The 14011-nt window shown below is 33.6% G+C and overlaps 1 protein-coding gene across 1 annotated transcript; it reads left to right on the plus strand.

Annotated features, from left to right (window-relative positions):
* The first annotated feature begins 4260 nt into the window (after positions 1-4260).
* LOC135123210 (mucin-2-like) lies at positions 4261-11397 on the plus strand. The gene is made up of 7 exons (XM_064047704.1): positions 4261-4368; positions 4663-4821; positions 4874-5309; positions 6996-7809; positions 8648-8747; positions 9192-9350; positions 9407-11397. Exons 1-7 carry the CDS (start codon positions 4320-4322, stop codon positions 11221-11223), a joined length of 3534 nt encoding a protein of 1177 aa, XP_063903774.1. The 5' UTR covers positions 4261-4319; the 3' UTR covers positions 11224-11397.
* Positions 11398-14011: the final 2614 nt, after the last annotated feature.

A 14011-nucleotide genomic window follows, 5' to 3' on the forward strand; every position in this document is an offset into this window, starting at 1 on the left:
TCCAAAAAAGTGGTCAAATTGGTTTCATCGACCGAAAATTGGTGTCAAATTGAAGATAATCTTCCGTTAGTTACGATTCTGAAATCGTCGTCACGATATCTGGTCTAAGAACCGCAAAACGTTAATCCAAAATTTACGAAAATTTTTCAAAAAAGTGGTTAAAATTGGTTTAATCGACCGAAAATTAGTGTCAAATTGTGGATAATCTTCCGCTAGTTACTAGTCTGAAGTCGCCGCCACAATATCTGGTTCAATAAACACGCAAAATGATTTAAAAATTTCCAAAAATTTTCCAAAAAAGTGGTTAAAATTGGCTTAATAGACCCAAAATTGGATGTCAAATTGTAGATAAGCTTCCGCTAGTTACGATTCTGAAATCGCCGTCACGATATCTGGTCCAAGAAGCGCAAAAAGTGAATCCAAAATTTCCAAAAATTTTCCAAAAAAGTGGTTAAAATTGGCTTAATCGACCTAAAATTGGTGTCAAATTGTAAATAATCTTCCGCTAGTTGCAATTCTGAAATCGCCGCCACGATACCTGGTCCAATTAACAGGCAAAGTGAATCAAAAATTTCCAAAAATTTTCCAAAAAAGTGGTTAAAACTGGTTTAATCGACCGAAAAGTTGTGTCAAATTGTAGATAATCTTCCGCTAGTTACTATTCTAAACTCGCCGTCACGATCTCTGGTCCAAGAAACGCAAAAAGTGAATCCAGAATTTCCAAAAATTTTCCAAAAAAGTGGTTAAAATTGGCTTAATAGACCGAAAATTGGTGTCAAATTGTAGATAATCTTCCGCTTGTTACTATTCTGAAATTGCCGCTACGATATCTTGTCCAATAAACACGCAAAATGAATTCAAAATTTTCAAAAATTTTTCGAAAGAGTGGTTAAAATTGGTCTAATCGACCGAAAATTGGTGTCAAATTATAGATAATCTTCCGATAGTTACGATTCTGAAATTGCCGTTACGATATTTGGTCCAATAAACATGCAAAATAAAATCAAAATTTCCAAAAATTTTCCAAAAAAGTGGTTAAAATTGGTTAAATCGACCGAAAATTGGTGTCAAATTGTACATAATATTCCGCTAGTTACGATTTTGAAATCGCCGTCACGATATCTGGTCCAGGAAACGCCAAGAGAGAATCCAAAATTTCCAAAAATTTTCCAAAAACGTGGTTAAAATTGGTTTAATCGACCGAAAATTGGTGTCAAATTATAGATAATCTTCCGCTAATTACGATTCTGAAATCGCCGCCACTATATCTGGTCCAATAAAGACGAAAAGTGAATTCAAAATTTCTAAAAATTTTCCAAAAAAGTGGTTAAAATTGATTTAATCGACTGAAAATTGGTGTCAAATTGTAGATAATCTTCCTACAGTTACGATTCAGAAATCGCTGCCACTATATCTGGTCCAATAAAGACGAAAAGTGAATTCAAAATTTCCAAAAAATTTCCAAAAAAGTGGTTAAAATTGGTTTAATCGACCGAAAATTGATGTCAAATTGTAGATAATCTTCCGCTAGTTACGATTCTGAAATTGCCGTCACGATATTTGGTCAAATAAACACGCAAAATAAAATCAAAATTTCCAAAAATGTTCCAAAAAAGTGGTTAAAAAACCTATTAAAAAAATGACTGTCGAGTAACTGAGAAATTACAAAATCGTAAAATTAAAAATCGCAAAATCGAAAAATTGAAGCATAGAACAGGAGAAAAAATAAAAAATTCTTCAAATGAGTGAAAAATCGAGAAACTGACAAACACTGAGATATCGTGATATCGAAAATTTGAAAAATAAAAAATCGAGAAACTGAAAAAACGAAAAATTATGAAACTGAAACGTCCATTGCAAAATTGCAAAATAAGAAATTAAAAATCAAAAAACTGAAGAAAGCAAAAATTTTCAAATCGAAAAATTGAAAAAAATTCAGTTGAAACTGGAAAATTTGAAAGAAAACCTAGAAATCTAAAAATGGAAAAACTGAGAAATTAAGAAACTGAAAAATGAAAAACTGTACAATCGAAAAATTCTTGAAGAAGAAAGGATTGAAACCTTGAAAGATTGCAAAATAGCATAGAAATGGAAAAATAGAAAATTGAAAAATGAAAAGATCGAAAATCGAAAAATTGGCAAGTTGAGTAACTAGCAACCGAAAAATTACAAAATCGAAAAATCAAAGATCAAAAAATCGAAAATTTCGAAAAATTGAATAATAAGAAACCAGAAATTGAGAACTCGAGAACTTGACACATGAACCATTGAAAAATCAAAAAAATTTAAAAACGAAAAAATTTGAAAGATGAAAAATAGATTAATTGAAAAAATTGTAAAATTTTAAAACTGGAATACGCGAAGATTAAAAAACCGGAAAATTGAAAAGACAAAAAATTCAAAATTCTGAAATTCGAAACTTGAAAAAATCGAAAACAGGAAAACCAAAAAATGAAATAACTAGAAAGTCACAAAAAAATTTAAATGCAGAAAAAAAAAACTGAAAAGGCCAAAAATTTTAAAATAGGAAAATTGTGAAATTAAAAACTCAAATGTGAAGAAACCAAAAAACGAAAATCCGGATAATAATATTAATCTTGAAATTGAAGCATCGAATACTTGAAAAAATAAAAAATTCTTCAACAGAAACTTCAAATAAGGCAAAAATTGAGAAACTGAAAAATCGATTCCAAATTGCAAAACAACGAAAAAGTGTAGTTACTAGAGAAATATTTTAAACTTCTTACCACCTTATCTCCACGTGTTTTCCACTAATAAGTGGAATTCTTAATGATAATATCTACTCTAATTATGACGACAATCACTTATTTACCACTTACTGCCAATGCTAATTTTTATCGTACAAAAATGTCGAGCCTCAACCTCTCAGACATCGTGGACTAATAATAAATGAAAATTCTTAGCAAACTTTTCTATTTTAACTAAAACCGTACTAGGTAATTTTTCAAAATCGACAACTAATTTTTTAGAATAAGAGTTCAAGAAAATTAGATATCACAAATTTTACAGAAATCGTTCAAAGTCTGCGCAAAATTTAAACTAGGTAAACAGTTTTCGAGACAGTAGAATTTTTTATTTGTCCCTTCCAAAATATCAATGTCAAAATTTCAATAAATAAATGAAATATGCTTATGTTGGCGATCGATAAAGTTAGGTTTCCTGGCCACAAATATAAGCATACTTAACTAAAAAACAGTGTAATCTAAATTGGAACAATAAACAATTACTTAATGTTTTACAATAGTTTATCGTCTCAATTATATAAATTAAAAAATGATATCAGTAGCACTTTATGACAATAAAAATTAAACCCTAAAAATGATCTGATTTGAACACTTGATGTTTCTCAAACGTGCTCCAAAAAGCAGCTTCCAAAAGACTGGGCATACAATTAGCTAGCTTGTCACTAGCAAACTCTTTAAAATCACGTGCGAAAACACTTTACCTTGAGACAAGACAACTTAAATACAATTTTTCAATGGTGTCATTGTCACCATCGGCGATTTTATCAGCATCGCCGAAAACTTGTAATCTTGACGGATTTTTGCAATAATTCCAACATTTTTATAAACAACGCTATCATCCGTGCAACAAACAACAACTGTTGCAAGTGTTAGGAAACCAAATATTGTTTAACCCAGATTTGTAGACTCATGATTAGCATGTGGTCCGAACAATCGAAACAAAAGTATTGGATCTCCAGCAAAGCTGATCAATATGAAAGTTTCGTCCGCTGCAACAGCCTGCCATAAAATTCAATTAGGTAAAACGATTTATAATCCTGATGTCGTCATCACTGATAGTGTCTATCCCTATAACAATCACACATCGAGATAATACCTTTCCGAGAATATGGTCGGCTTCGGGAATGTAATAATTATTGGGATGGATAGATTGCCACCACTTTTTAGATTGTTTGAGAACACTTGTTGAGCAAAAGTTCAAAAATCACTTATAATATTATTTTTTTTTATATAATATAAAACTGATATATTTTTTTTAATGCGAGTCAATGATTCCTTGCTTGCTATCACCTTGTACGATTACGGTCGTGATTTAAAAACACTCATCTCGGTAATCAAATCTCAGGATCTCGCAAAAAATATCATCTCTTAAGTCTGGGGAAATAGAGGCGAATATCGAGCCTCTGAACTGCTGTCTTTCTCTCCATGTGAAATTATTCAACAATCGATTATTACACGTCCAAGATAAAAAATGTTTATCTCACTTTGTTTTAGTTATTTAAGCCTCAGCAGCAATTTTTTGTTACTTTGTCGTGTGAACTGACGGGGTGCAAAATGCGGTGGACTGTGTTATTATGTGCCGTTGTGGCTCTAGCCACTTCCGGTGAGTGTGAATGTGGCTTAAGATATAATAAAGTCGCATAAACCATAAAATCCGTGGTTGTAAAAATCAAAATTTATCTCTCTGTGATTTTAAAACCGCAGCAGTTCTGCACACTAATAAGTGTTACAAAAAGTGGAAGTAGGACACAAGTTGTGACAAAGTTCTTTGAAAATTTTACATAATTATTTGTTAAAGAATAATAGAAATAGGCTGCAGGTTTCAAAATATTTAAAATTAAATTTGAATATTCTGATTTAGTTCGAAATTTAAAAAATAACGATTTTTATTTTTTAGTTTTTGCTATGCAATGTCCAACATGTAAGGGCACCGAGTGCGCCCTTCCTCGGGTGCCACTGAAGGCATGTTCTGTCCATCATCCGTACCCCTTATTTCAAACGACTGTAGCCAGAGCTGCAGCAACTTATTCATGTTTGTATGTGGAATACTACATCGGTAAGCATCACATAAAGCAACACTTCGTCAAAAATTCATGATTTAACTATAGGCGAAGAACTGGAACAAGTGAGTCAGTGTATAGTTATCAGTCCTGGAAATGACGTCTGTCAAGCACTACGGGACAAATACAAAGTGAAAACATGTAGTTTGAAGAAACCCCAGTCTTTAACAGTCGGAGAAGAAAGAGAAGAACCAGCAGATGATGTGACGTCATCAACAGATTCTTCAGCCACGCCTACGACAACCACAACCGCTTCTACGACAACAACCACTCCTACGACTACAACCACTCCCACGACAACGACAACCACTCCCACGACAACGACCACTTCTACAACAACGACGACCACTCCCACGACAACGACAACCACGACCACTCCTACAACAACGACGACCGTTTCCTCGACAACGACAAGCAGTCCCACGACAACCACGAAATCCTCGAGCGCTCCGACCACTACTTCTTCAACAACTACAGGCCCTACTTCTAAAACCACCACTACAGATAAAACCACCACTACAGAAAAGACGCCAGGAGGGCACGCAGAGATCAACCAAACGTCTATTGGAATTTTGCTGATAGCTTTGATTTATCTATGCTGGACATAACTTATCCAGTTAATTTCGTTTTGACGAATTTTTTAGAAGAGAATAATTATTTCTATTTATTGTTACAGAGTTTTGAGTATATAAAAACCACGGTTTTGTAAAATCAGAATATGTATATAATAGTATTTTAATACTAATTACCTAAAGTCTAATAAAGATAAATACATTTTTTCTTAAATATTTATATATTTGTTGTTTCAGTGTTACTTCAGAGTTGTTTTTTGTTTTTGACATTAGTAACATTTATGAAATTCAAAAAAAATGTTTACAACACAACCTGAAAAAAACTAGTTAAAAAATCCGTAAATTTTCGAAAATCACGACTCGAAAATATAAAAATTTTCTACAAAAGCAATCACACAAACGTTAAAATTTGGGTTATGTTTGAAACAATGTGATATCTTCAAATCTTTAACGATAGAGAATTAAGCCAGCTTAAATTTTACTACCTCGACCAGAATTTAGTCTCGAATGATTTTTTTTAAACCCTGTTAATATGTAATCGTTTTGTTCCAGTTAATTTCTGAGTCAATGCTTACTATCACCTGTCATTCGATTACGATCTCTATTGAGAAATAAGCATCTAGGTAATCAAATCTTAAGTTCTCATAAAAAAATCTAAACTGTCTCGTAAGCTTGGGGGAATAAAGGCGACTATCGCGTCTCCCAACCACTGTCTTCCTCTCCCCAGCATATCGAATTATAATTATTCAACAATTGATCATTACACTTTCAAGATAAAAATTACTTATCTCACATTGTTTTAGTTATTTAAGCTCCAGCGACATTTTTTTGTTACTTTGTCGTGTGAACTTGTGGGGTGCAAAATGCAGTGGACTGTGTTACTGTGTGTCGTTGTGGGTCTAGCCACCTCCGGTGAGTGTCAACAAGGCTAAAAACTATAAAATAAATTCACAGCAGTTGTAAAAATCAAGACGTTGCTTTAAGTTATTTTCTGGAATTATCTGGGTTGCAAGAAGTTGTGAAGAAGTACTTCTTTGAAATGTTCAGTCTTTGTGTTTGAATTGAGCTGTAATTTTTGTAACGGACAAATTAATAAATATTCATTAAAGAAAAATAGAATTGATATGAACAGCTAAATTTATTTATAATAATTTTGATGGTGACTACAAAATAATAACGATGTTTATTTTTTAGCTTTTGCTTTCGAATGTCCAACGTGTAGGGGCACCGAATGCGCCCTTCCTCAGGTCCCAATGAAAGCATGTTCTGCTTATCATCCAAATCCCTTATTCCGAACGAGTTTATTGAGAGCTTCAGCAAGTTATTCATGTTTGGACGTGGAATATTACATCGGTAAGCATCACATAAAGCAAGAGTTTACCAAAAATTCATGATTTAACCATAGGCGAAGAACTGGAGCAAGTGAGGCAGTGCATAGTTACCAGTCCTGGAAATGACGTCTGCCAAACACTACGGAACAAATACAAAGTGAACAAATGTAGTTTGAAGAAACCCCAATCTTTAATATTTGGAGAAGAAACAGGAGAACCAGGCGATGATGGCTCATCAACAGTTTCTTCAATCATACCTACGACAATCACAACCACTCCTACAACAATAATAACCACTCCTACGACAACGACAACCACTCCCACAACAACAACGACCACTCCCACAACAACGACGACCACTCCCACAACAACGACGACCACTCCCACAACAACGACAACCACTCCTACCACAACCACGACTACTCCTACCACAACCACTACCACTCCCACAACAACGACGACCACTCCCACAACAACGACAACCACTCCTACCACAACCACGACTACTCCTACCACAACCACTACCACTCCTACAACAACTACAACCACTCCTACCACAACCACGACTACTCCTACCACAACCACTACCACTCCTACAACTACAACCACTCCTACTACAACGACAACCACTCCTACTACAACCACTACCACTCCTACAACTACAACCACTCCTACTACAACCACTACCACTCCTACAACTACAACCACTCCTACTACAACGACAACCACTCCTACTACAACGACGACCACTCCTACCACAACCACACCTACTACAACGACGACCACTCCGACAACAACGACAACCACTCCTACGACAACCACCACCACTCCAACCACTACCACTCCGACAACGACTAAAACCACTCCAACTACTACCACTCCGACAACGACTAAAACCACTCCTACTACAACGCCAACTACCAGTTCTACTACATCCTCGAGCACTCCTACTTCATCCTCGAGCACTACAGTCTCTACTTCTAAAACCACCACCACTACAGAAAAGCCTCCAGGAGGGCACGCAGAGATCAACCAAACGTCTATTGGAATTTTGCTGATTGCATTGATGTATCTGTGCTGGACATAATGTATATAACTAATTTCGTTTTTACGAATGTTGCGAAGAGAATGATTATTTCTATTTATTGTTAAAGTTTCGCGTGTTTAAAAAAGCACCAGTTTTGTGAGGTCAGAATATGTATATAATAGTATTTTAATTATTATTACCAATAGTCTAAGAAAAATATGCACATTTTTTGTGACCATTTGTATTCCTTATTCAGTAATTTTTCACAGTATTCTTTTGTTTATTTTCGCGCAGTGAACATTTTGTATATATATTGTATTTATATTTATATATAAAGCTTTTTAAATACATCTTCCCTCCTTCTCTTCACGGTTACATGAACTCGGTTTTCTCATTTCTAATTTAATTTGAAAAATTTTCTGTACAATTTTAATTGATTAGTAAAACATGGGTACAGCAAGACATTATTTTGGCTACGACCACTCCTACTTTTGCACATTTTAAATAGAATTTACCTAGAAACATTTGAAGTTGCTGTCACCAAATATTTTTTTTAGATCTAGAATATTCTTAAAGTCCATCTAACATTTCACAGTAATCATTAATCAATCTAGTATTCGGACAGACGTAAACAAGAGACCTACTTTTTCGTATTCTAGGAAATGTAATACATAATGACATCATGAAATTAGCACGCAAATGGCGTGAAAATTCTGTTTTTGTACGGTTAAGTGGTACTTAATCTCTTTGTTCCACTTATTTTCTGAATCACAATTAGTAATATGCGTTATCACTTGCGTTCGATTACGATATTTATTTTGAAATATGCATCTGGGCAATCAAATCTCAGGATTTCACAAAAAATTATCTAACCTTGTTTCGGTTACTTAAGCTTCAGGAGCAATTTTTTGTTACTTTTTGGTGTGAACTTCTGAGGAGTACAATGAGGTGCATCGTGTTATTGTGTGCCGTTGTGGCTCTAGCCACCTCCGGTGAGTTGCTGTAATCGTAAGTTACCTATTTTGTGATTTTATGATCGCAGTAATGTTATAAAATGACATAATATTTTTAATATTATGTTTTTATTTGTATTTAATGTTTGCTACAGATAATTTTTCTGTTTTTTTAGTTTGTGTTAGTTTTATACCGAGAGAACAATAAAAACACAATCCAAGATAGCTACGGATTTTTGAAGAGTTGTCTTTGATAGAATTTCTGTCTTGTTGGATTAACCTCAACTTGAAAGTATTGGTTGAAAATGCAACGATCAACGACAAACTTTTAAAAATACAAGGCTGTTTTTTACCATGTTTTTTACTTTTCTCTCGGTACTTATATTTCTATAACGCTGCGTAAATATTCTTAAAACAAAAATAATAAAAATGATACGCGGACTGCGGGTGGTGACAAAATACTAACGATATTTATTTCTTTAGCTTTAGCTTTTCAATGTCCAACATGTAAGGGCACCGAGTGCACCCAACCAAGGGTGCCGATGAAAGTATGTTCTGTCCTTCATCCGCATCCCCTATTTCAAACAAGTTTATCAAGAACTGCAGCAAGTTATTCATGTTTGTATGTGGAATACTACATCGGTAAGTTTCACATTTTAAAGCAAAAGTTTATAAAAATATTATGATTTAATACATAGGCGAAAAACTGGAACAAATTGGTCAGTGCGTAGTTACGACTTCTGGAAACGACGTCTGCGAAGGGCTGCGAAGCAAATACAACGTGAAAACGTGTACTTTGAAGAAACCTCAATCTTTAACAGTCGGAAAACCAGATGAACCAGGAGATGGTGAGTCGACAACAACAACTACAACGACGACAGCCACGCCCATGACAACAATAACTACTCCGACTACAACGACAACTACTTCTGCTACAACGACGACCACTCCCATAATAACCACGATCTCTGCCGCGACAACGACGACCACGACTACTCCTAGAACAACAACAACCACTCCGACTACAATGACAACTGCTATAACGACAACCATTTCTAGTACAACGACGACCACTCCTACTACAACAACAACCACTCCCACAACAACGAGGACCGCTCCCACAATAACCACGACCTCCGCTGCAACAACGACGACCACGACCACTCCTAGAACAACAACAACCACTCCGATTACAACGACAATTATTCCTGCTTCAACGACAACCACTTCTACTACAACGACGGCCACTCCCACAATAAGCACGATCTCTGCTGCGACAACGAATACCCTTCCTACTACTACAACAACTACTTCCACAACAACGACGACCATTCCCACAATAACGACGACCTCTACTGCGACAACTACGACCACGACCACCCCTAGAACAACAACAAGCACTCCAACTACAACGACAACTACTCCTGCTATAACTACAACCACTTCTACTACAACAACTACCACTCCTGCTACAACGACAACCACTCCGACCACAACGACGACCACGACCACTCCTACGATAACGACAACTACTCCCACAACAACGACGCCCATTCCTACTATAACAACTACAACCACTCCTACTACAACAACAACCACTCCGTCTACAACGACGACACCTCCCACAATAACCACGACCACCCCTAAAACAACAACAACTAGTCCGGCAACAACAACAACTACTCCCACAACAACAACTACAATTCCTGTGACAACAACGACCACTCCGTCTACAACGACAACTACTCCCACAACAACGACGACCACTCCTACTACAACCACTACCACTCCTACAACAACTACAACCACTCGTACAACAACAACAACCACTCGGTCTACAACGACGACAACTCCCACAATAACCACGACCGCTGCTGCGACAACGACGACCACGACCACCCCTAAAACAACAACAACTAGTCCGACAACAACGACAACTACTCCCACAACAACAACGACCATTCCGGTGACAACAACAACCACTCCGTCTACAACGACGATCACTCCTACTACAACCACTACCACTCCTACAACAACTACAACCACTCCTACTACAACAACAACCACTCCGTCTACAACGACGACAATTCCCACAACAACCACGACCACTGCTGCGACAACGACGACCACGACCACCCCTAAAACAACAACAACCACTCCGACAACAACGACAACTACTCCCACAACAACGACGACCACTTCTGTGACAACAACCACTCCGTCTACAACTACAACTATTCCCACAACATCGACGACAACTCCCACAATAACCACGACCACTGCTGCGACAACGACGACCACGACCACCCCTAAAACAACAACAACTAGTCCGACAACAACGAGAAGTACTCCCACAACAACAACGACCACTCCTGTGACAACAACAACCACTCCGTCTACAACTCCCACTACTTCTAAAACCACCACAACAAAAGTGCCACGAGGACACGCAGAAATCAACCAAACGTCTATAGGAGTTTTACTAGTCGCTTTGATTTATCTATACTGGACGTAATTAATCCAACTATTTTAGTTTTAACGGATTTTTTAGAAACATTTTTTTTATTTTTATTTATTTTTGCAGTTTTCTGTATTAAAAAAGCTTCGTAAATTCAGAATATGTATATATAGAATAGAGTATTTTGATAATTATCTACATTCTAATAAAGATATCTAATTTTTTCGTAAACACATGTATTTATTTATTACTTCAATATATTTTTTTTTTGCTTATTTTGACATGAGTAATATTTGAATATTAAAAAAATTCGCAACAACGAGTGCAGTAGTTTCATCTAATAAAATCTCTAAGAGATGATAATTGACAATAAATAATAATAATAATAACAATAATAAAATGGAAAATCTACTTCCTAATCTTTGCTGTTTACTCTTGCTAAATTTCACTTTTCCGATTTCTCAATAAATCTACTTTTGATTTTCCCATTTCTCGACGTCTCAAAGTTTTGATTTTTTAGTTCTTCAGTGCTTCGATTTTTCAATTTTTTAATTTCTCAATTTTTGGATATTTTTTTCAGTTTTGTGATTTTCAATATTTCGATTCTTCGACTTTTCGATTTTTCGACATCTGAATTTTTCGTTTTTTGAATTTTCAGTTTTTCGTTTTTTAAATTTTAGATTTTTCAATTTTTCGACTCTTTTATATTTAGAAATTGATATTTTAATTTTTCAATTTTTTAGAATCTAGATTTTTCGATTACTCAAATTTTCCGTTCAATATTTGAATTTTTCAATTTTTAGAATTTTTAAATTTTCGATAATTCAGTTTCTTAGTTTCTTGAGATCTCGATTTATCGAGTTTCGGATGTTTCGATGTTTTGATTGTTTAATTTCTCGATTTGTAAATTTCCCCATTTTTAACTTTTCGAGTTTGGCCTATTTATATTTGAAATAATTTCGGGCTTTTTCAAATTTTCCATTCTTCAAATTTTCGATTTCTCAATTTTCCTATCTCTCAATGATACGATTTCTCAATTTTTGTCCTCTTGAATTATACGATTTTTAAATAAGTATTTCAATTTTCAGTTTTCCGATTTGAAGTAATCTTTTTTTTATTTCACCATTTCCCGACTTCCCGAAATTAAATTTTTTTTCAATTCTTTAATTTTTCACGTTATTGATTTTTCAATTTTTCGATTTTTTAAGCTTACAATTTTTTTGCTTTACTTTTTAGTTTTTCGATTGCTTAATTTTCCATTTTTTAATTTATTAATTTTTTGGATATTTCTTTCAGTTTTTAACTTTTTGATTTTTCGACTCCTGGATTTTCTGATTTCTCGATTTTTACCTTATGGATTTTCAGTTTTTCGTTTTAAACCTTTAGATTCTTCAATTTTTCGGCTGTTTTGTATTTAGAAATCGATATTTGAATTTTTCAATTTTAAAAATTCTAGATTTTTCGATTTCTCGAATTTTAATTTTTCAATTTTCCGAACTTTTAAATTTTCGATTATTCAATTTTTCAGGTGTTTGATTTTTCAATTTTTCGATTTTTTAAGCTTACGATTTTTTGACTTTACTTTTTAGTTTTTCGATTTCTCAATTTTACATTTTTTAATTTCTTAATTTTTTGTATATTTCTTAATTTTTTGGATATTTCTTAATTTTTTGGATATTTCTTTCGGTTTATTGATTTTTAAATATTTCAATTTTTTGGATTTTCAATTTTTCGACTGTTTCATACTTCGATTTCTCGAGTTTTCAGTTCTTCTTTATTTCAATTTTTAAATTTTCCTAATTTTTGAGTTTTAGATTTTCCAATTTTTCTTTTTTAAAATTGATCAATTTCTCAATTTTTTGATTTCTCGATTTTTCAATTTTTTCGATGTTTTAATTATTGTTCAATGTTTCAAATTTTTGATTTTCTGATTTTTCAGTTCTTCAGTCTTTTTATTTTTCAATATTTCAAATTTTGACTTTTCCGATTTCTCAATTAATCTATTTTTGATTTACTCATGTCTTGACTTCACAAACTTTCAGTTTTCAGTTCTTCAATCTTCGATTTTTCGACTTTGTTTTTTGGTTTTCGATTTCTTGATTTTTCAATTTTTTAATTTCTCAATTTTTGGATATTTCTTTCAGTTTTTGGATTTTTCAATGTTTTGATTCTTCGTGCATTTTTCGATTGATTGATTTTTTATTTTTTGGATTTTCAGTTTTTCGTTTTTAAACTTTAGATTTTTCAATTTTTCGACTGTTTGATATTTAAAAATCGATATTTGAATTTTTCAATTTTCAAAATTTTAGATTTTTCGATTTCTCGAATTTTAATTTTCCAATTTTCCGAACTTTTAAATTTTCGATTATTCAATTTTTCAGGTTTTTGATTTTTCAATTTTTCGATTTTTTAAGCTTACGATTTTTTTACTTTACTTTCTAGTTTTTCGATTTTTTAATTTTCCATTTTTTTAGTTCTTAATTTTTCGGATATTTCTTTCAGTTTTGGGATTTTTCAATGTTTCGATTCTTGATTTTTCGATTTTTCGGTTTCTTGAATTTTCGATTGTTCGATTTTTTAGTTTTTGGATCTTTTAATTTTGATGTTTCAATTTTCCGAATTTTTAAATTTTCGATTATCAGTTTATTGAGATCTCGACTTATTGAGATTCGGTTGTTTCAATGTGTAACTTTTCGATTTTTCGACGACTGAATTTTCCGATTGTTGGATATTTTGTTTTTTAAATTTTCAGTTTTTCTTTTTTTAAATTTTAGATTTTTAATTTTTCGACTGTTTATTGAGATCTCGATTTATCGAGATTCAGATGTTTCGATGTTTTGATTGT

Source organism: Zophobas morio, unplaced genomic scaffold, assembly GCF_036711695.1.
Source record: "Zophobas morio isolate AGI-343-1 ecotype UQ-CSIRO unplaced genomic scaffold, CSIRO_AGI_Zmor_V1 ptg000006l, whole genome shotgun sequence".
Classification (NCBI taxonomy): domain Eukaryota; kingdom Metazoa; phylum Arthropoda; class Insecta; order Coleoptera; family Tenebrionidae; genus Zophobas; species Zophobas morio.